This window comes from Geotrypetes seraphini, chromosome 1 (genome assembly GCF_902459505.1).
Source record: "Geotrypetes seraphini chromosome 1, aGeoSer1.1, whole genome shotgun sequence".
Lineage (NCBI taxonomy): Eukaryota > Metazoa > Chordata > Amphibia > Gymnophiona > Dermophiidae > Geotrypetes > Geotrypetes seraphini.
The window spans coordinates 389,619,857-389,647,538 of NC_047084.1; the positions used below are offsets into that span (position 1 = coordinate 389,619,857).

At 44.5% G+C, this 27,682-nt stretch overlaps 1 protein-coding gene across 4 annotated transcripts in view; it reads right to left on the minus strand.

Moving 5' to 3' along the window:
* The window catches only part of ZCCHC7 (zinc finger CCHC-type containing 7), a 489,275-nt gene that overhangs the window by 247,246 nt on the left and 214,347 nt on the right, over positions 1-27,682 (minus strand). For all 4 annotated transcript variants that reach the window (XM_033917137.1, XM_033917162.1, XM_033917145.1 and 1 more), the window contains exon 3: positions 18,021-18,064. In XM_033917137.1, the coding sequence (XP_033773028.1) occupies positions 18,021-18,064 (44 nt within the window). The remainder of the gene's footprint in view (positions 1-18,020; positions 18,065-27,682) is intronic.

Sequence of the window (27,682 nt, forward strand, 5' to 3'; positions counted from 1 at the left end):
ATGTCTTTAGTTGCATTGTTGTGGCTGCCTCAATGTCCTGAAATGATTCAGTTCTAATAACCCAGGGCTCAAACTTGCCCATTCTACGATTCTCAATTTGAGTGTTATTGATTGATAGTAATGTCATGCACGTCTGTGCGTGCCAACCAGTTGATTTCTTCAAAAGCCGGAAGTCTTCAGAACAACAACATGGCTGGTGTCCATTTGCTGATGTTCTCTCATTGAGGTTTTGATGTAGATACTCCTAAGGAAGAGGGTTTTGCTCCACTGCCAATTCCAGATTTCATTCCCTTCATTTAGCTTCCCCCTTTGCCTGGAATAAATTATCAGAGTTTGTCCGTCAGGCCCCTTCCCTTGTTTAAAAGCAGACTGAAAAGCCACCTTTTTGATATAGCTTTCAATCCTTACTCCTCTGCCCTCCAACCAGCCAGCTGATTAACGGTTCCCTTAACTGTATCCATGACATCCTGTTTGTCTGTCTTACCTGTTTAGATTGTAAGCTCTTTCGAGCAGGGACTGTTTTCTTATTCTTTGTGACTCTGTGCAGCGCTGCGTGCATCTGGTAGTGCTATAGAAATAATTAATAGTAGTAGCAGTAGTAGAAATGGAGCTCTGTAGAACAACAGTGAGTAGAAAGAACAATAAGTGAGCATGGAGTGAGAGCTGTGGAGCTGAAATTGACTGCAAACAAAATGCATGTTTCATCAACGCGGTGGAGTCATAAAACCCCCACAGATAAAGAGCATGTTTCATCGACGCACAATCCAGTCATATTGAGTTAAGTACAGCCAAGTTTCGTTATTTTGAATACAGTAATATTCAAAATATATCTTCTCCCAGTGTAATATTCACTGGGAGAAGAAATAGGCATATTTTAATAATAATAGTGCACATTTTGATTGGTATAGAAAAAAATATATTTACTTATAGTGTACGAGGGGTGTCCTATGATGGTGTATGACCTTTCCACTATTGAAGGGAGGCCAATTGTGGGAGCAGCTACTACTACTACTTTTTATTATTTCTATAGCGCTGAAATGCGTACACAGCGCTATACACTTTAACATACAATAGACAGTCCCTGCTCAGAAGAGCTTACAATCTAATTCAGACAGGACATTTCAGGGTTGGAGAGGTTATAGTGTTATAGGTATCTGACAGCAGCAGGGTTGGGGAGATTATAGAGGTATAGGTATCTGACAGCAGTGAGGGGGAGTTAAGAGTTGAAAGCAATTTCAAAAAAGTGGGCCTTTAACTGGGATTTGAACACTGCCAGCTGAGCTTTTGTTCCCTTGGAAGCATGGCTCTTTTTAGCTATACTGTCACAATCCCATAAAAATTAAAATAAAATTTAATAATCATTGTTGTGCTCTGATATCTCCTCTTCTTGTCTATATTTACCCCTTTTCTAGTATTTCGACTTCCAAAAAGCCTTTGACAAGGTACCTCATGAGCGTCTACTTAGAAAATTGCGAAACCACGGGGTGGAAGGGGACGTATACAGATGGGTTAAACACTGGTTGGCAGGCAGGAAGCAAAGGGTCGGACTGGAGGAGGGTCACGAGCGGTGTTCCGCAGGGGTCGGTGCTCGGACCGCGACTGTTCAATGTATTCATAAATGACCTGTAAACGGGGACGAAGTGTGAAGTTATAAAGTTTGCGGATGACACCAAACTCTGTAGCAGGGTTAGAACGGCGGAAGAATGTGAAGACCTGCAAAGGGACCTGAACAAACTGGAAGAGTGGGCGAATAAATGGCAAATGAACTTCAAAGTAGAGAAATGCAAAGTCATGCATATAGGGAAGAAGAACCCGATGTTCAGTTACAAAATGGGGGGATCAGTGCTAGGGGAAAGTAACCTTGAAAAAGACTTGGGTGTGCTGGTAGATACAACAATGAAATCAACGGCACAATGTGCAGCAGCCTCAAAGAAAGCGAAAAGAATGTTGGGTATTATTAAGAGGGGAATTACGACCAGGACAAAGGAAGTCATCATGCCGCCGTATCGAGCGATGGTGCGCCCGCATCTGGAGTACTGTGTCCAATTTTGGTCACCGTACCTCAAGAAGGACATGGCAATGTTTGAGAGGGTTCAGAGGAGAGTGACGAAAATGGTAAAAGGGATAGAAAACCTTTCTTACGCAGACAGGTTAGAAAGGCTGGGGCTCTTCTCCCTAGAAAAGCAGATACTCAGAGGAGACATGATAGAGACTTTCAAGATCATGAAAGGTATAGAAAAGGTAGAAAGGGATAGATTTTTCAGCCTATTGGGAACCACAAGAACAAGGGGGCACTCGGAGAAATTAAAAGGGGACAGGTTGTGGTACGCAGCCTATGCCTGCTAGGTGTGTCCCTAGTGCAGAGCCCAGTTTAAAGGCCAACCCTTTCCCCAGTGTTATGGATAAACCTTTTCTTGATTCTCCTGATGCTATTTCTCCCTTGCTCTCTAGAGGGAGTCAGAGAGCACGAGTGCAGAGCGCCCATCCCCCCTCTCAGGCCCAGGGTTGCTGATAAGAAATACTTCCCACCTGAGGGTTGGGGGCAGGGCTGCAGACTAGTTGCCCAGAGAGGAAAGCTTCTGGCAAGTTAGTTTAAAGGAGGAGAGGCACAGGACAGGCAGGAGAGCTCAGGGCTGGGAGATACTGATGGCAGTTCTCCACTGGAATCTATGGAGCTGATGGAAGCCGGAGAAAGATCTGCTTCCAAGGAGAATGAAGAATCCCAAGCCATGGAAATTGACCTAGATTCTTCTGCAGCTCCAATGAGTGAAATTCTTCCAATGGAAGTGGGCTTCATGGAAGGCAAGCCGCTCGAGGAATAAATGTGAGTAGCTGTGACCTTATTATATGAAGGACTTCCATGATTATGCATTGCCCTGTGGGAGCTTTAGTAATCAAGAGCTCCAGAAGATTTGAAAGACTTTTGTGAAAGTTTTTTTTTGTGTGTTTCTCTTACATGAGAAAGGACTGTTACCAGCCCAGGTAGTGGGGGGGGGGGGGGGGGTGTTTCGCCTCACGTATTTTGTGGTGGGATTGTGGGCCGGTTTGGCAGTATATCACCACGTGAAGCGCACTGCCTGCCCAGTATTCAAGCTGCTGGGATAGTCACAGCAGTAGCTCTGACTAGTGCTGCAATAGTCAAGTTTAAAGACTGTTGGTGTTTGGAATATTTTGTTTTTCATTGCTGAGCAATAAGTATGGGCTGAAGCCAATAGCCTGAGTTTTGGAAAGGCTTGAACTTTTGAACATTTCCATTTTGGGGACAGTTTGCTGTTTTGTGTTTTTTTTTTCTTTTTACTGTTTTGGGACTATCCTGACAAGGTTTATGTTTAATGCCAATGGAAGAATAAATCCTGAGTTTAATTTAAGCAACTACCCTTACCTAGTGTGGCTGTATTTTTCTTCCACTAATTTTCCTTGTGTAGCCCACCGCGGCTCACAAGAGCACAACTCCCGTGTCCCAGCCGCTCAGGGCCCATTGTCCTGAGCCGGTTGGTGACAAGGTTTAGAACCAATGCCAGGAAGTTCTTTTTCACTCAGAGGGTGGTGGACACCTGGAATGCGCTTCCAGAGGTTGTAATAGGACAAAGTACCCTACCGGGCTTCAAGGAAGGATTGGATAATTTCCTGAAGGACATGGGGGTTGAGGGATACAGATAGAGGCAGTGATAAGGCTAAGGGGATTAAAAGGACTTAGACGCCAGTCACCTTACAGGTCATGGACCTGATGGGCCGCCGCGGGAGCGGACTCCTGGGCGCGATGGACCTCTGGTCTGACCCAGCGGAGGCAACTTCTTATGTTCTCTGAAATAATTCAAAACATTTGCCTTTCAGGGTCATTTTGATTTTAGGGAAGAACCAGAAGTCGCACAGTGCCAGATCTGGTGAATACGGTGGATGAGGTCACACCGTAATATTTGACAGAAAATGTCTTACCAGAAGCAATGTGTGACACAGACCATTGTCATGATGGAGGATGAAACCATTTGCCCATTTCTCAGGTCGCACTCACTCACCTCATGTTTAAATCTGTTGTTAAAATGTTTTGAATGGAACCATTAGAGATGTTCAGATCCTCAGATATTTCCCTAATAGTCAATTGTCTGTTTGATCAAATCACTTTGCTTACTCTTTCAACATTCTAAAGGGTTTTTGATGTTGAAGGACATCCTGAACTCTCCTCGTCTTCAACCGATTCACAACCATTACAAAATCGATCAAACCACTTGTAAACCATTTTCATGGTCACTGCAGCATCACCATAAACTAATTTTAACATTTTTTGCGTTTTCTTAGCACTTATTTGCGGCTTGAAACTAAATTTCGTGTTGTTCGTAATCCATGATTTACGACACACTTTAACACACACTTTCTCTCAACCATAGTTCACAACCAACTGACTTCACTGAACAAGATGAAACTTGTCACATTGTTACTAAAATATGACACACTGCTTCCCATATTGGAGATCCCTGCCTTTCCATTGGATGGTGCTCGGCAGCAGCATTCACTGTATTTTTTTGATCGTACCTCATACATGTATTTTATGCAATATTCATCCATTTATTTATTTAGATTTTTATCCCATTCTCCCAGTAACTCAGAACGGTTTAAAAGTAAACATTCACAATAGAGTGAATTGGACATACAAGATTATACAGTAGATTTAAATATTTGGACATACGAGACTATGTAGCAGTTTAGATATAGGGACTATACAGCAAATTAAGAACAGTAAGTTAAATATAAGTAGTTTAGTTTAGATACAAGTTATTTGAGTATAGGCTGAGAGTGGACTATACAGAAATTTAGGCAGAAGATTACAATGGAGAAAGAAGGGTAGAGGTGGGGTTTAAGGGGGTTGGGTGTAGACTGAGGGTGACCTTTAGTTGAAGAGGAGGGTCTTTACCATTTTCCGGAATGTCATTAGTGAGTTCTGTAGTCTGAGTTGAGGGGGGAGTTGGTTCCAGAGTTGGGGAATGAAGTGGCTGTAGGAACGTTTGCGGGCGGTTTCTGAGAGGGACCTTCCGGGGGGAATGCATAGGCGTATCTCCGTTTCTGAGCGGAGGGTGCGGGTGGGGTTGTAGATGGGTAGCTTGGATTTTATGTAGGAGGGGGTGGTGGCATAAATTCTTTTATGTGCTATTGCCAGGGCCTTGAATGCACAGCGTTGGCTAATTAGGAGCCAGTGTTCAGCACAGAGTGCTGGGGAGATGGGATCATGGTAGTTGAGGCTGTGTAGGAGGCGGATAGATGCATTTTGGACCCGTTGGAGGCGCTTGAGATTTTTTTGGTTATTCCATTAAATAGGGAATTGCAATAATCCATTCTGGAGAGGACATATGCGTAGACGAGTTGGGCTAGGTCAGGTGTGGAGATGTAGGGTTTGATCCTTCTCATTTGGCGGAGGTAGTAGAAGGAGGTAGAGACTACTTGGGATATTGGGTGGATAGGGATAGGTGTCCGTCTAAGGTTACTCCTAGGCTGCGTACTTGATCTGTTGCCGTTAGTAGAGTGGAGTCCCATGATAGTGTTGGGCGTGTGTATTTGGTGTTTTTTTTCCTGATCCATAAGAGTTCGGTCTTAGAGGCGTTCAGTTGTAGTTTGTTGTTTTTCATCCAGGTTTTCATGTCAGAGAGGCAGTGTTGGAGGTTAGCAATTTGGGACAATTTGGGATCCATATCGCAACCCTACCTCTGCGCTGCCAACTATGACCCAGGGAATGCCTATATGTAGATTTTAGTAAAGTAGGCGCACACTTTTTCTACATAAATTTTTTTTTACATACACAGCCTACAGTACTCGACATATAGCCTAACCCCTACCAGCTCACTTGTGGAGTGCCACACGGCTCGGTTCTAGCACCACTTTCAAATTCAGTGGGACAGTGGTAAATACTACAAACAGAACAGCCACTGTAAATCACATTAACATCACCACTATTCCATGGATTATCTCATAAACTATGGGGCAGGAAAAGCCTCAGAAGTACTTGGGGTCAGTCATATTTATCAATTTTCTAGCCCCCCCCCCCCATATTATTATTCAATCACTTGAACTCACAGGATTTGTTTACACAAATGACATCCAGATCCTAACAACTCTTGATCTACAGTATACTTAACTCCCAAGTCCAAACTGGCTACTGTTGCAGATTGGCTGTTTAAGAATAAATTAAAACTTAATCCATGGTACTTGTCATCAGTATTATTGGTATTCTAATACTTTTTACTTCCTTGTTAAAAATATTCAGTCTTTATTGATTCGGAGCTCTTATTTTAGGAACACATTTCTTGTGGGTCCAAGAAATGCTTTTATAAATTGGAAGACCATCCAATCCATGCAATGGATTCTAATGCAAAAAGCTTTATGAACATTAATTCAAAGGTTCTTACACATTTGGACTACTGAATTCAAAGGCATTCGATTTACAGACATCAAACACCTGCAACTAATTCAAAATTCTGTATTCAAAATCATTCATGACGTGTTGAAATATGCCCATGCAATGCTGTTGTTACAGAAAGCTGAAGCGAGGGGCGAACCCCAAGCTAAAGCGCCTCACCACCCAATCATTGGATATCGTTAGACTCCTTTGTAAAAAATCTCTTTTCTCTTCGCTGCATGAGCAGTCTAAACGATTAATAACTTGAAGAAAATTAAAAGAACTTATCTTAACTGAAGGTTCCGACGTGGCCCGTTTTGTTCCTGCATCAGGGAACCAATTGCATGATTCAAAAGATTAAAAGGTGGCGTCTGTCTCACAAAATACTTGAAACTGCTTCTTCAAAAAATGTAGGCTGCTTTTTCCACACTAGAGAGGTCTAGAGTGTGGAGAAAGCAGCCTTGTATGTTGGCATGTCTACTCAACCGTTTAAGATCAGATTGTCTGACAAAAATCTAATCTCAAAAACAAAAGAACAGAACCACTCTTAGAACATTGTGTAGAGAACAATCATTTATTTAAAGAGTTACAATGTTCAGCTATTGATTTTGAATCTAAAAACGTTAGGGGTGGTGACAGAAAAAGGCGTCTGTTACAGAAAGAAGCAAGATGGATCCATAGACTCAACAGTAGTTCATCCTCATGGACTGAATTATAATCTGAATTTGAGAATGTTTATTTGAGAAGATCAACATTATTTCTCTTGGAAGAAGTAGATATTTTGTATTTTTCTCAGAATTTGTATTTTCTTCAGACATTTGGGGAGGGTTAATACATGAATAGGCAAGTTACACAATGTATTTTACTGGGATATTTATTATATTTTTTTGTTACTGCACTTTACAGGTTGTAGTTACATTTGCATGAAAACTGTATTTCAACCAATTCTTTCTGCGCATGCATTAGTGTTTTGAGTTGTTCAAATTGCCTTCATTTTGACATAACATTTGTGAATGGGTTTGACGCATGCGCAGGAGTCAATATTTGGTATTTCTACTGCGCATGCTTCGGTGTCCTGTGAATCTCCTGACACCACTATTCATTATTGTGGCTGGCAGATGTTTCCTTATGCAGAGTGAAAAGGAGAAAAAATAGTATTTTTGAGAATATTGTTTATGTTAGAGATACAGTAGTTAATACTTTTTGCTGTCCCTCTAAAACACATGCTTTCTCTTATATGTAGATTTACTCTGAAGGATCACTGTAATGCAACAAATCTTTCTGTGATTCTCCAGAAGAAGCCGACCATATCGGCGAAACGGATCCTGTTGGGCATGGAAATAAGTATTAAGCTAAGTTGGACCACTGTCTGCATATATTTGGATCCAGGGGATCTAGCCAACAATATTTGTTCATTTCATTTTTTGACTTTCTCTTTGATGGTATGTCGGACAAGATCTAATTATCTTGTCTTGACTAATTTCAATGAAGAGAAGCAGTGCTTCATATACTAGTTTAGGGATAACAGTGCTTAAATTATCTGTTCATTAGGTTAAATTTCACAGCATTGATATAGTCTTATAAAAACTGGAAGTTTTTCAGAACCTATGATAGAAAGCCAGAACCGATAAGTCTCAGACTAGATTTACCTTGTGTCGGATTCTGAGTTGGTTTAATAATAATAACAATAACTTTATTCTTCTATACCGCCATAGTCGTGAGACTTCTAGGCGGTTTACATTGAAGAGGGCTGGACAGTCAGCGAGTTACAATATGCAGAGATATTATGGGCTATAATTCAGAACCTCTATTGGCTTGTGCAGTGATATACGTGGGGTTCTCTTTCCATCTCTACTAGTATAGAGTGTTTGTACAAAAGCAGTTCCCCCAAAAGCTAGGACGGGCTTGCTGCGCTGACCCTTAAGACCGAGAACCCAAAGGAAGAGTCCTGTCTTGCCGCCAAGTCCACTCTGTAGAACAGTGTTTATCAACCTTTTTACACCTATGGACCGGCAGAAATAAAAGAATTATTCTGTGGACCGGCATCGGTCCGTGGACCGGCGGTTGAAGAACACTGGGCTAAGTCGTGGGCCAGACCCTGCCCATCTCTACCCAATCTCCACCCCAGACCCTGCCCCCATAATAGTACTAATTGTAACACTATTTTTTCCATTCATTTTTCACAAATACACAATATAATCTTATTAACAACACATAATGGTTGACCACAGCATTAAACTACACAAAGCACACTGACAGCAGATGTAAATTCTCAAACTTGACATAATTCAATCACTAAATTTAAAAATAAAATCATTCCCCCCTACCTTTGTTGTCTCCCTCCCTCCATGCTATGCCTTACCTTCTGGACTGCTCCTGCCTGGCCATTTTATTATCTTTAGGCCAGCTCCCTCTTCCTCACTGATGCAGTGCACAAAGCTGCGGGCAACGGCTCCTTGTGCGTCTCATCTGGAAGCCTTCCCTCTGACGTTGCAACGTCAGGGAGAAGGCTTCTGGTTCAGGCGCAGGACGCGTGTAGGAGCCACTGCCCATGGCTTTGTGCACTGAATAAGTGAGGAAGAGGGAGCTGGCTCGAAGATAACGCCGCATCGATCACACTGTGGACCGGCAGTTGAAGAAAACTGTTTTGGGCCTGATGCACGTGCTGGCGGACCGGCAGGAAATTTCTGTGGACCGGCACCGGTCTACGGACCGGTGGTTGAAAAACACTGCTGTAGAACTTGGAAAACCTGTGAAGAGAAGACCACATTGCCGCTCTGCAAATCTCCTCATGGGAGACAGCTCTAGCTTCAGCCTACAAAGAAGCACACTTCTGGTAGAATGCACCTTGACAGAAACAGGACACTGTTTCCCAGCAAAAATGTAAGTTGATGAAATGGCCCTACGGATCCATCTGGAAATCGAGGCCTTGGAATCGGGAGAGCTCCGCTTAACTGAATGAGTCAGCGCAAACATATGATCAGAGAGACGAAACTCGGTGACTTCCAGATAACGCAGAAGAACTCTGCACACATCCAGTTTCTTCAACAGTCGGTCCTGTGTCTTGGAACTTGTTGGTTGAAAGGCAGACAAATACACTTCATGATTAACATGGAAAGCCGAAACCACCTTCGGCAGGAAGAAAGGAACCGATGAAGGGAAACCCCTGCCTTCAAAATATGGAGAAAAGGATCTCTGCAAGACAAAGCCTGCAGTTCCGACATACAATGCGCTGAAATAATGGCAACCAGAAAAACAGTACTGAGCGTCAAATCCAAGAGAAAAGCATCTCTAAGGGGCTGAAAAGGAGCCTTGGTAAGGCTAGACAACACCAAGTTATGGTCCCAGGAAAGGAAAGGATGCTTAACCGGCAGTCTGACATTAAGAGCTCCCTTCAAGAAGATAGCGACATCAGGATGAAACGGCAAGGAGGACCAACGCTCCCAGGATCTAAAACAGGAGAGCCCGACTACCTGGACCTGAAGAGAAGCCACAGTGAGGCCTTTATCCAAACCAGCCTGAAGAGAGGCAAAAACCAGCAAGATCAAAGCTGAATAAGAATCCACCTGGTCCTGGGCACACCAATGCTGGAAGGATTTCCATGCCTTTGCATAAGCTGGCACCGTGGACGACTTCAGAAGTATATCCACAGCCAGGGCAGAATATCTGTTATGCTCTAAGCCAGTGTTCTTCAACTGCTGGTCTTTGGACTGGTGCTGGTCCGCAGAAATTTCCTGCCAGTCCACAGGGCCAGCATGTATTCTTCAACCGTCGGTCCACGGTGCGATAAATGCGGTGTTATCTTTGGGCCGGCTCCCTCTTCCTCACTGACGCAGTGCACAAAGCCACAAGGCCGCTACGCACATCCTGCACCTGAACTGGAAGCCTTCTCTCTGATGTCGCAACGTCAATGGAGCATTGTGTTCAGTTTTGGAGACCGTATCTGGCGAAGGATGTAAGAAGACTTGAAGCGGTCCAGAGGAGGGCGACGAAAATGATAGGAGGCTTGCGCCAGAAGACGTATGAGGAGAGACTGGAAGCTCTGAATATGTATACCCTAGAGGAAAGGAGGGACAGGGGAGATATGATTCAGACATTCAAATACTTGAAGGGTATTAACGTAGAACATAATTTTTTCCAGAGAAAGGAAAATTGTAAAATCAGAGGACATAATTTGAGGTTGAGGGGTGGTAGATTCCAAGGCAATGTTAGAAAATTCTACTTTACGGAGAGGGTGGTGGATGCCTGGAATGCGCTCCCGAGAGAGGTGGTGGAGAGTAAAACTGTGACTGAGTTCAATGAAGCATGGGATGAACACAGAGGATCTAGAATCAGAAAATAATATTAAAAATTGAACTAAGGCCAATACTGGGCAGACTTGCATGGTCTGTGTCTGTATATGGCCATTTGGTGGAGGATGGGCTGGGGAGGGCTTCAATGGCCAGGAGGGTGTAGATGGGCTAGAGTAGGTTTTAACGGAGATTTTGGCAGTAGGAACCCAAGCACAGTACTGGGTAGAGCTTTGGATTCTTGCTCAGAAATAGCTAAGAAGAAAAAATTAAAAACAATTTAAATTGAATCAGGTTGGGCAGACTGGTTGGACCATTTGGGTCTTTATCTGCCGTCATCTACTATGTTACTATGTCAGAGGGGAGGCTTCCAGATGAGATACGGGACGCGCGAGGAACTGCTGCCTGTGGCTTTTTGCACTGCGTCATTGAGGAAGAGAGAGCCGGCCTGAAGTTAACACCGGGGGGGCGGTATAAAACGGCCAGACGGGAGCAGGCCAAAAGGTATGGCACAGCATGGAGGGAGGGAGACAACAAGATATGGGGGAATGATTTTATTTTTGAATTTAGTAATTGAATTGTGTCAATTTTGAGAATTTACATCTGCTGTCTGTATTTTGCACTGTTCAGGAAGAAATGAAACATAGAAACATGATGGCAGATAAAGGCCAAATGGCCCATCTAGTCTGCCCATTCGCAGTAGACATTATCTCTTTCTCTCTTCAAGAGATCCCATGTGCCTATTCCAGGCCCATTTGAATTCAGACTCTGTCATGCATCTTAGGGTTTGTTTGTATATATTAGTACTTTTAGTTTTTGGTCCCGTATTTGCATAGGGGTTATCTGTGTTCTGGTAGGAATGAATGTTGAGATGCATACAGTGTGCTTTGTGTAGTTTAATTTTGTAGTTAACCATTATGTGTTGTTAATAAGATTATATTGTGTGTATATATGAAAAATGAATGGAAAAAATAGTGTTACAATTAGTACTATTATGGGGGCAGGGTCTGGAGAGGAGATTGGGCGGAGATGGGCCGGGTTCTTTTTTCTGCCGGTCCATAGGTGTAAAAAGGTTGAAGAACACTGCTGTAAAGCTGCACACACAAGAGCCATGCCGTAAGAGCAAAGTGACCTGTGTGAGAAGGTCTGGATAAGAGCTCAGCCGAAGGCTGCAACCTTTGCGCAGCGTCATCAGATCTGTGTACCATGGTCTGCGAGGCCAATCTGGAGCCATTAGAATGACGTGGCCCAGATGAGCCACGATCCTTCAAATGACCCAGCCAATCATTAGCCAAGGAGGAAAAACTTACAGGAGAATCTCTTGAGGCCATGGCTGCACCAGAGCATTGAGCCCCTCGCTTCCATGTGCCCCACTATCACTTGGAATGCCTCTGGGGCTACGTCCCATTCACCCAGATCCAGAGTCTGTATGCTGAGGAAGTCTGCTTGAATGTTGTCTACTCCCGGCCATAAGTGCTGCCGTCAGCACAAGGAGATGCCATTCTGCCCAAAAAGAAGGCAGGCGTCCTAAGCCAGAGGAGTGATCTTGATCCTTCCCTGGCGATTGACGTAGGCTACTGCTGTCACATTGAGAAGACCCTGACCACTTGGTCTTCCAGTGTTTTCTGCAATCTTGTCAGAGCTAGTCAAATGGCTCTGAGCTCCAACCGGTTGATTCACCATTTTCACTGCAAGGGCATCCAACATCCCTGAACAGGCTCCCCAGCACTGAAGATTGGCATCTGTCATCACCACAATCCAGGAGGCAGTGTGTAGCAGTACACCCCTGCGGAGTGACTGTGGGAGAAGCCACCAGTCTATGCTTGCTCGGGTTTCCAGAGTCTAAGGAAGACGGACCTGCAAGGCATTCCTGTGCAGAACCCTCCTACTCCCTTGTGCCTCTCCTTCACTTCCTTCCTTTGCATGTGGCTCTCGCAGTCCGAGGAAGTGATTCGCGCTCCGGCTCACCTCCTTTAAGGGGGAGCCCGGGCACTGATGCTGCCTCTGACACGGTGGGGGTGGGCGGAGCTCCCTCTCGCCGCTACCCCAAGCTGCCTGCCTTCTCCCTTCTCCCTCGCACTTCTCTTACCGCCTTCCTCCTACTCCCTTGTGCCTATCCTTCCCTTGCACGTAGCTCTCGCGGTCCGAGGAAGTGATTCGCGCTCCGGTTCACCTCCTTTAAGGGGGAGCCCAAGCGCTGATGCTGCCTCTGACGCGGTGGGGGGGGGGTGGAGCTCCCTCTCGCCGCTACCCCAAGCTGCCTGCCTTCTATATTACTTTTGGAAAATAACTTGAGGCCGGATGCACAAAACTCATCATTAAAATCCTGTGGGTCGCTGTGGGGCCGATTAATTGTCTGATTTGAAAACGGCAATTTGTGTTCAAACAATTTTATATGCAAATGAGTTTCCCAGATTTCTGCCATAATCCCATGCAATCAGTCATCGGAGAAAGTGACTAACATGCACAGAACTGGCATGGGAACCCCAAAGAACTGAGTGGCAGGGAAAGCCCTGAAGTAGGCTCCAGCTGCTCAACTGTTTGGGGCAGGAAGAGTAGCTTTTTTTTTTAATGGGCACAGATGTGCATGTGTTACACATGCACATTTGTGCCCATTAAAAAAAAAGCCATGCCAGGAAACACACCCTTCCCCACTGATGATGGCTCATATCCCAGACTTAAAAAAAAAAAAAAAAAATTGGCCATCAGCCTCAGCACCTAGAGACTCCACCCCCCCCGAACCCTACCCCCCTACCTTTAAAGAGCGGCAGGAAAAATACCTGCTCCCTCCTGCCACCAGAACCCCTGCAAACCCAATAAACCCCCCCTTCAAATTAAAGAGTGGCATGAGGGATGCCCACTTTTTCCTGCCACAGGGGCCACCATAAACTCCAGATACCCCTACCTTTAAGTTAAAAAGCGACAGGAGGGATGACCACTCCCTCCTGCCACCAGGGCCCCTCACGAACCCCTGAAACCACCACCTTTAAAGAACAGCAGGAGGGTACCCACTCCCTCATACCGCCAGGGCCTCTGCAAACCCCCAACGTCCCATCTTTAAATTAAAAAATTATAGGAAAGAAGTCTACTCACTCCTGCCTCGACCACCTGGACCCTCCCACATCTCCTACCTTTAAATTAAAGAACAGCAGGAGGGATGCCCACTCCCTTATGCTGCTGGGGCCCCTACAAGCTGCTGACACACAACACCAAACCCAAGACACACCTCCAAAGCAGGAGGGATGCCTACTCCCTCCTGCTGGCAGGCCCACCTCTTCAAAATGGTGGGCCTTCTCCTTCCCAGTGCACCCTAGGATGCAATGAGAGGGGCCTAAGACTCTAACCTAGGCACCTAAGGCCCCTCCCATAAGAGAGGCTTTCGGCATTTGGGCCAATCAGGGCTTAGGGCCCTCCCAGTGCATCCTGGGATGCACTGGGTGGAGCCTGTGACACTGATTGGCACAAATGCCTAAGGCCCCTTCGGATGGGGCCTGAGGCCCTGATTGGCTCAGGTGCCTAAGGCCACTCCTATGGAAGAAGCCTTATGTGCCTGGGCCAGTCAGAATCTTAGGCTCCACCCAGTGCATCCCAGGATGCACCAGGAAGGGGAAGGGTCACAATTTTGAAGAGGCGGGCTTGCTGGCAGGAGAGAGTGGTAACCCTTCTGCCTCTCTTTAATTTAAAGGTGGGGGCTCAGGTGGCAGGAAGGAATGAACATTCTTTAATTTAAAGGTAGTGGGGGGTCAGGAATGGGGGGGGTGTCTTTTGGGCCAAGGCAGGAGGAAGTAGGCTTCCCTCCTGCTGATTTTTTTTAAGTTCGGGAGGGACCTGGCATGAGGTTCTTTTTTAAAATTTATAACAGGGACAGATATTGTGCATGACACACAGACATCTAAAACAAAGCTTCTGTTCAGCGTTTTGTTTTTTAAATTCTTCTGGCAACACCAAACCTGTTAGAGATTTTGGAGCGTTAAAAAATAGCGCTTCATTTTGTGCATCATGTGGTTATTGATCAGAGTGCTCATTTTAATACTGACAAGCTCATTGTAATGTATTTACATATGATTCTTGGACGCTCCTACAAACTACGGAAAAGACCGCGATTTACAGTTTTGTGCATTGATAGATGCAATACTTCATTGCTAAACTTGTTATAACTGGTTTACTGCACAATGAGTTTTGTTACTCATACTTTTTAAAATAATATATTAATATTGACAGGATCTCAGTAATATACTATGCAATTACTTTTTTACCCTTTCCTTAAATTTATTTCTTTTTAGTTGATGATTAGCATTCTTTCCTCTCAGATTTAGATGTATTGTCTATTTTACTCCTTTGTTATCTCCTTAGAACATACAGTATATTAGATTATAATAAACAATAAATCATAAGATGTAATTGAGTAATATATTAAGGTGATAATAAAGGGGGGATTTGCTAAACGGACCTACTGATCTGATCCGGTTCCGATACGGAGGGCTGATTCACGTCACATCCTCATGCAAATGAGGACACTCGGAATCACACCCCCAACCGACTGCAGGGATCGCTAAATAGCGATCCCGGTGCATGGGCAAACTATCTGTAGATGGCCTGTGCATGCTTACAGAGCAGCGATCTTTTTTATTTACTTTATTTGCTTCTCTTTCTCTTCACGAGCCCGTGGTTGTAACCCGCTTTAAACCCGTGGATTAAAATCACAGACTCGCAGTGCGGGGAAGGGCAGGAGAGTTGGGGCGGCAGGAGAGATTCAGGGCGAGAGCAGGGCGGCAAGTCAGGGTAGCAGGCAGGAGAGATTCAGGGCAAGAGCAAGGTGGCGAATCGGGGCAGAGAGCAGGGCGGCGAGTCAGGGCAGAGAACAGGGCGGCAAGAGGAGAATAGGGGCAGAAGAGCAGGAGAATCCAGGCAGAGAGCAGGAGATGCAGTTGGAAAGCAGTGAGCGACTGGCCCCCAGCAGTCGCTTCTTTTGATAATCAGCCAGCTGAGTCAATGTTCCAGATTTGTTTAGTGAATCATGCCTGCCTGCCTACATTTGAATGCTATTCCCCCTCATTTGCAAGCACAGATCGGAGGACGATCGGGACAGAGGTTAGTAAATCAGGTTAGAGGAAAATTGGGTCGCAAAGGGGTCGCTAAGTGGTTGGGACTTGATCGGTGGGCTTAGTGAATCTAGCCCATAGTTAGCCAGAAATATCCAATAACTGGCACTAAGGCCCAGATTTTGTAACTGGCATGGTTTTTGGCGGCTGCCAATCGCATGTCAATCATGTGTCAATGCCGGGTACAGAATTACACCTCCGTTAAAGGTAGGTGCCAGAAATGTAGGCCAGGGTTTCCAGACCTACATTTCTGGTGCCTACCTTTGATGTAAATCATGCCTCCATAGGTGCTTAAGTCACCTAACGCCACTTCTAGTGTTAGCCACACCCACAGTTTTTAGGCAGCCTAAAGCGCCCACAGAAGTGCAATTCCAGCACAATTTTTTTAGGCACCAATAGGCGCCTTGAAACGCAGTTAAAATGTTGTTTAACTGGCAGAGATAACCTAACATGGCAGCTTGAAGCTCCCACGAAAACGCCGTCACCGGGAAATACATTTTCTTTAACTTTACCGAATGGTAAAAAGAAAATCTAAGATCTGGGTGTTACCGGAGGTACCTGTTTCTACTGGTCCAATGGACGTCTTCGTGGAGCGTGGCTCCCGAGTGGAGCAACCGGAGGGATCTTCGGCTGGAGGTGGCTCGTGGGCTGAAGCGTGCAAATCCTCTTTTGAAGGCACCACCCTATCTCTGGAGGAGGGGAGCCCATCAAATCGCCCAGAAGGTACGGAGGAGATTTTGGAGGTCAGACCGACCCTGGACATTTCCTCTCTGTCTCAGCAGAGCGGGTTTCCCAATCCGAGGATGATTCAACAAGCTTGGTGGAGGAAATGGAGCAAACCAGTGAAGAGGAACTTGTTCGAGTTTCTTTGATTACTGCCGCTCAAGGTACTTTGTCCTCTATGGGTCCTAGAATGGAGATTGCCCCCTTGCAAAGACCTAGGGTCATTAACATGGAGTCGATTTGAGAGGCTATTTCTAGCCTACAACTTTCTCTGGGTGGTCAAATTCAGCAGTTATCTACTTCTTGCATAACGATGCTCTCTGAGCATACAGAAATTAAGAAAAAACTATCAACTTTGGAGAATAAATCAGCAGATTGTGAATCTAGATTGAAAAATTTGGAACTGCAAGCTTCAATTTGGGTCAAAGATAATGGGAATTTGCATTTTAAAAATGAAATGTTGGAGAATGTAACTAGAAGATGTAATCTTAGGATTATAAACTTCCCAAAAGATTTTTCTATTTCAGCACAAGAAATGTTTAAGCAATACCTGAATGAGATTTTGAAAGTACCAGAGGCTTCATATTCACTACTCTCAAAAGTTTACTATTTGCCTAGGAGAATAAAATCTCAAGTAGCTAATCAGCAGAATGTATCTGCGGATAGCCTTGATCTAACTAATTTCCTAGAGAGGTCTGATAGTGAAGCCCAAGTTCTTGCTACTTTTTTGGTTCAGTTTGCCATAGATTCCAATATGGAATGGTTACTTAAACTGTTCTTTAAATATAGAGATGTTTCCTTTATGTTGTATAAAGTAAGAATGTATTCTGATGTATCTAGACCCACCCAGAAAAGAAGAAAGCAATTTCTTCTTTTGAGACCCCAGCAACCTTCATTTTACGATATCCATGTAAATGTGTAATGGTATATAAAAAGGTAATAGATATGTATTTTATGAGCCGCAGCAACTATCTACATTTATTTCCACACAGTCCATACTTGCTTCATGAGATTTGCACTCCAGTTAATCTGTTCAATCGAAATTGCTCGGAGGCTATCAAGTGCCACCTTTATTTTCCTTATGTTGTTTCTGAATAGTAAAAAGTTTAGATGTTTAAAAGGTCCGTCCCTCCTTATTGTGGACTAACTAGACTTGGAATGTACCATTTAAACTGCAATCATTATGTAGGAATGTTTTGATTCTTGCTATTTAGCTATATTTCTGTTTCCATCGTATTTTTCTTTTTGACTTGTTTTGTTGTTAAATGTTGAAATTGCAATAAAGAAAGAAACATAAAATGTTTAACTGACATTTTATATTGAGCTTGGGCACCTACAAAAATTGGTGCGTTAGAGAATCTGGGCCTAAATATACAAATCACTTTATTCTCACATATCTGTTGACTGCTTGAAGTCCTTTATATACACTGATTATTGGTTAGCTGATAAATGTAATTGCATTGTTAAGACATAATCACATCCTATTAAGAATAATAATCATAAATAAAATCAGTTTGTTACCTCTAAATCCTTATCACCGATGGACCAGCCATCTCTCCTTTCTCCTGTAAAACAAACAAATATATACTTATGTCTACAATGTAGAAAAATTCTATCCTCATCAGATTAAAACATCACTGTTTGTTCATTAAGGAGTTTTTCTATTAAAGGCCATTTAACAATTAACATGCGGTTAACGTATGAAAACGGGATATTGTAGAATGGAAGATTAGGTTTTTACCTTCGATAATCTTCTTTCTGTTAGTCCCTGTGGGATTCTGTACTCTAGGCATTGAATCCCTTCCCGCAATCTGGGAGTTGTAGAAATCCAAACATTTTTTTGAGCATGTGCTCCTCCTTTCTTAGAGAGAGAGAGTTAAAGCCCCCTGCAGTTCAGTCCCAAAGCCAAGCAACCATGCCGGAACAAATCCATGACAAAAGGGGGCGATGGGGAACTTCCCCAGCAACATCAACAATTTATGTTATGGTCTGCTCTGCAAAATATAAAAACAAGTAATAAACAGGCAAAAGGCAACAATGAAATAACATTAAGAACAAACCTGCTGTGCGCAATGAGCACCCACATGAAACAGCCATTGGTAATATGCATACTCACAGAAGACTGAACTCCCCCACAGAATCTGTCGACTGGCTGGAAGATCCTGAAGCCTGTAAGGAGAATAACCGAGGCAGAAAGAAAGCAGGTGATTCCGAACAACTGAGCTTACACAGAGAGGGCGGGACTAACAGAAAGAAGATTATCGAAGGTAAAAACCTAACCTTCTATTCTTTTACATCCCTTCCAGATTTCATACTCTAGGAGGTGATATACCAAAGCAATGGCAGTGTCTAGGGAGGGACAGAAGAGCCTGCCCACAACACTGAGATCCCAAAAGCAGATCAGAGCGAGCTGAAACATCCACTCAGTAAAACTGGGTAAAGGTATGAAGAGAGGACCATGTACCCACCCTGCAAATTTCATCTGGATGAATCACTTGAAACTCTGCCCATAAGGCAGAAACACTTCTAGTCGAGTGGACCTTAAAAGAACCACCGGCTTGCCACAGGTGATGTAAGTCATGGAAATGGCCATAAGAATCCAATGGGCAATCGAGGTTTTAGAAGCCAGCTTACCTAGCCAAGATGGATTAGTCAAGACAAAGAGATGATCAGACTGCCGAAAGTCATTAGTCTTCTCCAAATAATAGAGCAACATTCTCCTGACTTCCAATTTGCATAAGATCTGATCCCTTCATTATGATCCTGTGGAGTGAAACTCAGGCAAATGAACCTCCTAGTTGACATGGAAATCGGAAACCACCTTTGGTAGAAAAGAAGGTACTGTACAGAGAACCACCCTTATTTCCATGATCTGTAGAAAAGAGCCTGAAGCTCTATGCCGTGCTGTGACAATAGCGACCAGAAAGACAGTCTTGATCATCAAATCCAGAAGATCACACCAGGATGAGAAGTAAGTGAACTGGAACACCTATGTGCTCAGAAGCACAAAAGGCCTGCAACTGAATGGGAGCCCACAAAGGCTCTACCTAGTCCTTGGCACACCGCTGTTGGAAAGCCTTCCAAGCTTTGGCACAAGAAGCCACAGTAGAGGAGTTCTTGGACTGCAAAGCGTCGCAACAACCACATCAGAATAACTGTGTTTCATCAAGGCTGAGTGCTCAAGAGCCATGCTGGAAGACCAAAGTGCTGTGGGTTCTCCATGGGCATTGAACCTGACGGAGAAAGTCACGATGAAGAGGGCGCTCGAGCTTCTGGTCCTGCTGAAAACGTACGAGATCCGCATACCACAGACAATGAGACCAGTCCAGAGAAACTAGGATTACTAGGCCAGAATGCAATGCTACTCATACCAACCAGAGACCACAGAGGAAACTCAAAGGAGTTTGTGAGCTGGTCAGATCTGAACCCAGATGTCCAGACCTAAACTTCCACACTCTACTTTTTGACTGAAGAAGCACCTGACCTTCAAAGTTCCTGGCTGAAACCATCAAGTACATCTGTAGATGGCCCCAGCACTGCATAAGACTGAATGCTCTTCGCAAGAGGGACCACTCTCCTGGGTCCAGGACTTGTTGAGTGAGGAAGTTTGCTTGTACATCATCGACTGACCACATGCGCTGCCAAGAGACACAGAAGATGTAACTCCACTCAGCAAAACAGCATGCAAGCTTCCTGGTCCAAGAGAGCACTTCCTGTGCCCCCTTGACGGTTCACATATGCTGCTGACGTGGCATTGGAGAACACGTGCACCTCTTTTCCTGCCAGAGTAGGCAGGAGTGTGAGTAATGCCAGCCGAATAGCCCAAAGCTCCAGATGATCGATCAACCAATGCTTCTCATGTGGAGTCCATTGCCCCTGAATGAAGTGGTCCCCACAGTGAGCATCCCAGCCCGACAGGCTGGCATCCATCATGAGAGGGTTCCCTTCCATAATCTGAAGAGGCTGACTATTGACAAAGGCTGCACCATGCAACCACAAATTAACAAAACAATATAGAAATCTTTCGCAGTTATGAGAAACCTTAGACAAGTCCGAAAATTCTTCGAAAAAACACAATTTCAGCTCCTAGTACAATCTCTAATCCTAAGTATCCTAGACCAGTGGTTCCCAACCCTGTCCTGGAGGACCACCAGGCCAATCGGGTTTTCAGGATCGCCCTAATGAATATGCATGGAGCAGATTTGCATATCTGTCACTTCCATTAAATGCAAATCTCTCTCATGCATATTCATTAGGGCTAGTCTGAAAACCCGATTGGCCTGGTGGTCCTCCAGGACAGGGTTGGGAACCACTGTCCTAGACTATTGCAACATCCTCTACCTCCCCTGCCCTGTAATAATGATTAAACAACTACAGACAATTCAGAATACAGCTCTGAGACTCGTCTATTCATTGAAAAAACATGATCACATTACTGAGGCATTCATCAATTCTCATTGGCTTCCAATCCAGGAAAGAATACAATTTAAATTCTACTGTATACTATTTAAAACTATAAATGGAGACAGCCCAACGTACCTAAACGACCGCCTCATCCAAACCACTTCTACCAGGCATAGAAAAACACACACCCCATTCACTTACCCCCCAATCAAAGAAGTAAAAAGGAAAAAACTATACAACGGATTACTGGCCACTCAGTCAGCGAAGATAGACAACCAAGTCTCCAACCTATTGACAACAACCCCAGACTACAAGATGTTCAGAAAGGAAATAAAAACTATACTCTTCAAGAAATCCCTTAATAAAGCTTAGTACCATGATAAAGCTTAACCCCCCTCTTACCATCCCCTCCCTAACCCCAGATCCTACTTTTCCCTCTCTTGGAAACCTTCTCTGATCTAACGTTGTAACCCTTCTTCCATAACTCTTTTTGTAATCCGCTTTGAACCGAAAGGTAATGGTGGAATAGAAATCTGTAATGTAATGTAATGTAACCTCCTTCTGAAGCCACCAATGCAAACTGCTGTGAAATGGTTTTGTCCAGAGGAGTGGCATCAGAAGGGGATGATGCTGCAGAAACTACCGAAAGAGGAAGGACTCTTGTAAAGAACATGTGCACTCTGGCTTAGGGGATTGCCTCCAGGGAGACCACTATGGAAGATCTAGGAGCTCTTTGATTTATTTCTGAAGGTTGAGTTTGTGTGGTTCGAGAAAAAACACATGTCCTTGCAGTGTATTGGAGAGAAGGTCCAGATACTCCAAGGTCTGCAAGTGTGTCAACTGGCTATTCTTGGAGCTGACAATCCAACCCAAGCATTGTAGCAGAGACACACCACCATCTCCACCGCTCGCTTGCATTCCTGTAAAGACGGAGCCCGGATCAACCAGTCACCCAAGTAAGGATGGACCTGGATACCCTACCTGTGAAGAAAGGCCGCTACAACTACTATCACCTTGGTGAAAGAGCGGGGCGCTGTCGCAAGCCCAAAGGGCAGAACTGAGAACTGGAAATTCTGTTGCAAAACAAGGAAATGGAAAAACTTGTGATGCTCTGGTAGATTGCAACATGGAGATAAGCCTCCGTGAGATCCAAGGACACTAGAAACTCCCGGGAGAGACAGCAGCTATGACTATGCGCATGATTTCCAAGCGGAAATGAGGAATCCACTAGAAATGATTGACTACCTTGAATGGGTCTCCAATCCTCCGAGCCTCTCTTTGGCATGATGAAGTATAAGAAATAGCAGCAGGAGCCCGAGTCAATGTCTGGAACGAGCTCTACCGCTCGGATATTCAAGAGACCCTGAAGGTAGCATGAATTTTGGACTGCTTCTCTGGCCAACCTGCAGGAAAAGAAAGAGATCCAAAAGAAGGTAAAAGTAGTCTATCTTGTGTCCCTCCTGTATGATGTCCAACACCCATTGATCCGAGGATATTTGAGCCCACTCCTGGAAAAACAGAGTCAGCCCCCAATAAGAGGAAGCCCCATCTGACTTATGGCGTCATTGGGGCTTTTGCAGGGCAGCAGCAGCACGGGAGGCGGATGCCTGAGGAAGTCCAGAATACTTGGGAATATCTCTGAGAAGAAGAGCCCAAGGATCTGGGATGAAATCTGTGGAAGGGACGAAAAGTACTACAGACTTAGGGCGACGATCAGAAACACTGGCCATGAGGTCATCCAGATATTTCCCAAAAAGAAATTGACCCTTGAAAGGAAGTCCCCAGCCCAATGACAGATCCAACGAAGCTGGTGTGCCGACATAGCGTAAGCCTAAACCTAACTGAGAACTCCGAGATCTTAAAGAGCATCTGCCACATAATACACACCTTCCATCACTAGCTGGGGACAGGCAACCCCTCCATAGCAGGAACCCAGTGCAATCTCGTGTGGCAAGCAAGCACCACAAATGAGGCTGCCACCGTAGCCTTGATACCCGAAGACATCTCAAAAAGTTCTTCCAAGAGAATGTACACACTGCAATAGTGGGAATCTTTTAAGCATTACACCCCCATCACAAGTGAGGGTCGTACATATGGTAACCTGATCCAAGGCAGAATCCACTTTGGGCTATTCAATAAGCTGCTGAAAATCAGGAGCCAGTGGATAAAGCTTAACCATAGCTTTAGAAAGACTGAAAGAGCTTTCTGGGGTACCCCACTGTTCCGTCACCAGACTGAAAAACTGCAGTTGGGAAGGAAAAAAAAAAAAGAGGAAAGTACATTGGAACAGTCCATGACTAAACACTGAAACGTAGAAGGTTGAGTGTCCAATTTAAGCTCTTTAAGGGCATTAGCAATGAAATGGTGGACAGAGACAGACTTAAAAAGTGTGCGGATGGCGGGGTTCTCATCCAAATCTCTCCGAGACATCATGCTGACTAGCCCCAGTAAGAGTATCAGCCGAATCCAAAATAGAAACAGTATCAAGAGGCAGAATAGGCATAATATCCATACAACAAACAATGCAGTCCAGATCAGACATAGCTGGAGGAGAGGGCTCCTGAAAAGGGAGGGACCTCCGGCACTGGAGCACCAGCCAACTGCGTCAAATGAGCTGCATCCAAAGTATAAGCTCTCCAGAGGAGCCGAATGAAATCCGGAGAAAATTGACACCCTGAAGCTACTCTGGGTTCCTCAGACTCAGTACGCAGATGTTTGGTGCCAATGTCCAGAATGGTCCCCTGGGTGAGACTCACTGCCTGTATCATAGAGCCAGGCTGTGTCCCTGGAGGACACAGAGGAGACGAAGCCCGAAACTCCTGCCCTCTCCCCAGCATACTGCGGCATGCAGTACACGGATGCAGTTCCAGTGCCAATCTACACAATCCACACATGTAGTTTATTTATTTAGATTTATATCCCGTCCTCCCAGTAGCTCAGAACGGTCTACAAGTAAACATACACAATGGAAGTAATTAGACAAATAAGATGTACAATAGGTTTAGATGCTTGGACATACAAGACTGTGCAGTATTTATCAGAGTACAAACAATTTTTCAGAGTACAGACAATTTATCAGAGTACAGACTAAGAGAGGACTATACTGAAATTTAGGGAGAAGTTAAACAGTGGAGAGAAGAGAGAGGTGGGGTTTAAGGGGGGGTGTAGACTGAGGGAGACCTTTAGTTGAAGAGGAGGGTCTTTACCATTTTACGGAATGTCAATAAAGAGTTCTGTTGCTTGAGTTGGGGGGGGAGTTGATTCCAGAGATGTGGGATGAAGTGGCTGTAGGATCGTTTGCGGGCAGTTTCTGAGAGGAGGGACCTTCCAGGGGGAATGCATAGGCGTATTTCCGATTTTGAGTGGAGGGTGCGAGTGGGGGTGTAGATGGGAAGCTTGGATTTTATGTAGGAGGGGGTGGTGGCATAAATTCTCTTGTGGGCTACTGCTAGGGCCTTGAAAGCACAGCGCTGGCTAATTGGGAGCCAGTGTTCAGCGCGGAGTGCTGGGGAGATGGGATCATGGTAGTTGAGGTTGTGTAGGAGGCGGATAGCTGCATTTTGGACACGTTGGAGGCGTTTGAGATTATTTTTGGTTAGTCCATTAAATAGGGAGTTACAGTAATCCATTCTGGAGAGGACATATGCGTAGAGGAGTTGGGCGAGGTCAGGTGTGGAGATGTAGGGTTTGATCCTTTTCAGTTGGCGGAGGTAGTAGAAGGAGGTGGAGATTACTTGGGTTATGTGGGCAGATAGGGATAGGTGTCCATCTAAGGTTACTCCTAGGCTGCGTACCTGATCTGTTGCCGTTAGTAGAGTGGAGTCCCATGCTAGGGTAGGACGTGTGAATTTGGTGCTTTTTTTCCTGATCCATAAGAGTTCTGTTTTAGAGGCGTTTAGTTGAAGTTTGTTGTTTGACATCCAAGTTTTCATATCAGAGAGGCAATGTTGGAGGTTAATAATTTGGGACGATCGGTTCTCGCCTAGTGGGAGGAGCAGCTGGATGTCATCTGCATAAGAGTGGATTTTAATGCTATATTTCTGCGCTATATCAATGACAGGCCTGATGTAGAGGTTGAATAGGAGGGGGGATAGAAGGGCGCCTTGAGGAACACCATATTTGATAGGCTTGGGGCGAGATTTGTGTGTTCCTAGTAGGACAGTCTGGGTACTTTGATGGAGGAAGGAGGTGATCCATTGGAGGGCTGTGTCCTTGATTCCGAGGTCATAGAGTCTGGATGTGAAGAGGTGGTGGTCGACTGTGTCAAAGGCAGCGCTGAGGTCAAGTAGGACTAGTAGGGCATCACTGCCTTTGTCGAGTATTGCCCAGCTGTCATCAATGATATCAAGGAGTAATGACTCTGTGCTGTGGCCTTTTCGGAAGCCGGACTGGGCAGGGGATAGAGCAGCTTGTTCTTCAATGAAAGGGTGAAGTCAGTGGAGCACAATTCGTTCAAAGAGTTTGGAGACAAATGGGAGGTTGGAGACTGGGCGATAGTTGCCGGGTTCGTTAGGATCAAGGGTGGGTTTTTTGAGAGTGGGCTTGATAATAGCTGACTTCCAGCTGAGGGGCACAGTCCCAGTGGTTAGAGAGGTGTTAATGATGGGGAGGATGGATTCTGCCATGGCGTCTTCTGTGGACAGCAGGAGGCTGGATGGGCAGGGATCGAGGATGGTGTTGGAGGGTTTGAGTTCTCTCAGGGTTTCGAGAATCTCGGCATGAGTGGCCGTATGAAATTGGGAGAGAGCGGCGGAGGGTGGGGTATTTGGAATCAGTTGGGGCTGAATAGGAGTGGGTTTGGTGTTGGTGTCAATTATCTCGGATGGTTTGTACTTTGGACTGGAAGAAGTCCGAGAGAGTCTCGCTATCAAGTTCTGTTTGGTTGTTGTGACTTTTTCTTTGGGCGCTGGTGACAGATTAGGGGCCGAGGAATCCATCCCAATCAATTTTCAACAAAATCAAGGTGTTTCGAGGCAAAAATCAAGCTTATAAAAAAAAAAAAAAATCAATAAAAATCCAAGAATTCGTCACCAGCGAATTCACACCAAAAACGGTAAAAAAAACATTAAAAAAATAGCAATTTGGGGTTTGAGGAGGTGAAAAACCTGAACCCTACCCTCAGAAATTCTCAAAAATGAGTTTTACAGAGCTCCATAGACCACCCCAATGCTCCCATAAAAAATTATGGAGGTGTACTCACAGTCTCTGAAGTGCCTGCCTGCCAGCTCTGAACCCTGCAGCTTAATGGAGGAAAAGGATTTTATGACTCAGAACCGCTTCAAAATGACCAGACTTGAAGATCTTCAGACTGCCAGTCAGATGAACTCTGACTGTAACCTCTGCCCCCACGGATCCTCTCCACAAGACTGGAGGTGAAAAACGCAGCCTGCGCCCTGAAAACTGGAGGAACTTTTACACAGGATGCATACAGCCTGCACTTAAACCTCAAACCACATCAGCAGGCAAATGAGCTCCCAAGGGAATGGATCCCAAGTCTGAGAAAGGTGGCACACACTGGCTCCACAGGTCCACTGACTACACGGGACTGTATCCTTTCCTCCAGCAGAGGACACAGAAAGGGATCTCATGGCACTGAAACCACAAAAAAAAACAAAAAAAAAAAACTTTAAGTGACCAAAATAAGAAAAAGTAGCACAGATATCAGAAGACTTCTGTACAGATTGCTTGCAGAAACTGAAACTGCAAGGGGCTCTAACTCTCTCTCTAAGGTAGGAGGAGTACATGCTCAGAAAAGAGTTTGGATTTCTGCAACACCAGGATTGTGGGAAGTGCCTGAATGTCTAGGGATGTAACAGAACCGAGTTTAGGGATTTTTGCTGTATTTTGCCTGGTTTCATTTATTAAACCTTGTTTTACTGATTATTTCTGTAAGAAGTCATGGCACGAGTGAAGAGTGGGTGTGGAAGCATTTGCCACCTAGTGAATTATACTTAAAAGTGGCATTAACTGGTTAATACAGAATTAACATGGGAGTATTTACTGCTTCTTAAATTGAAGACAGTTAAGTGTTTCCATGCTAACTGGGACCAGGTATCATGCCTTAATCTGAATGTTAATTCATGATCTGCAATCAAAATTAGTAGGAATGCCCCTTTTTAATGTATTAGTTTTGTGCTAAAAATGAAATAAATGTCCCTAAATGGCAACATCTTAATAAATTACTTTATCCCTAAAATGTAATGGTCACAATACTCTGAAATTCTAATCTAGGCAGAAACAGAATGACTGTTGTTTGCATCTAATGTACAAGAAACTACAAAAATGTATTAGTTCAGATACACTAATAATAAAGGATATGAAGGAAAATATAGAATAGTGAGCCTGACATCAGTGACAGGCAAAACGATTGAAATTACAGTATATCTAAAATTAACTCCCCCCCCCCTTTTTTTTTTTTTACGAAGCCATGTTAGGCTCTTTTTTTAATCATCGGCCTTGGTGGTATTAGCTCCAACGCTCACAGGAATTATGAGCATCAGAGCCAATACCACTGTGGCAGGTGATAAAAAAGCCTAACGCAGCTTCATAAAAGAGGGGGGTAAATTAGTAACTATATAGAAAGGCACAGCGTAATGGTAATAAATACAGTTACAAGAAAATGGATCAAATTAGGCTCCAGCAAAGACAAGCTTTGCCTTATTAATGTATCAAATTTTGTGAAGTTGTAAACAAACAAGTGGATAATGCTAAAACATTTGATGTGATGTACAGTACTTGGATTTTTAGAAGGCATTTGACAAAGTTTATCATGAGACCCT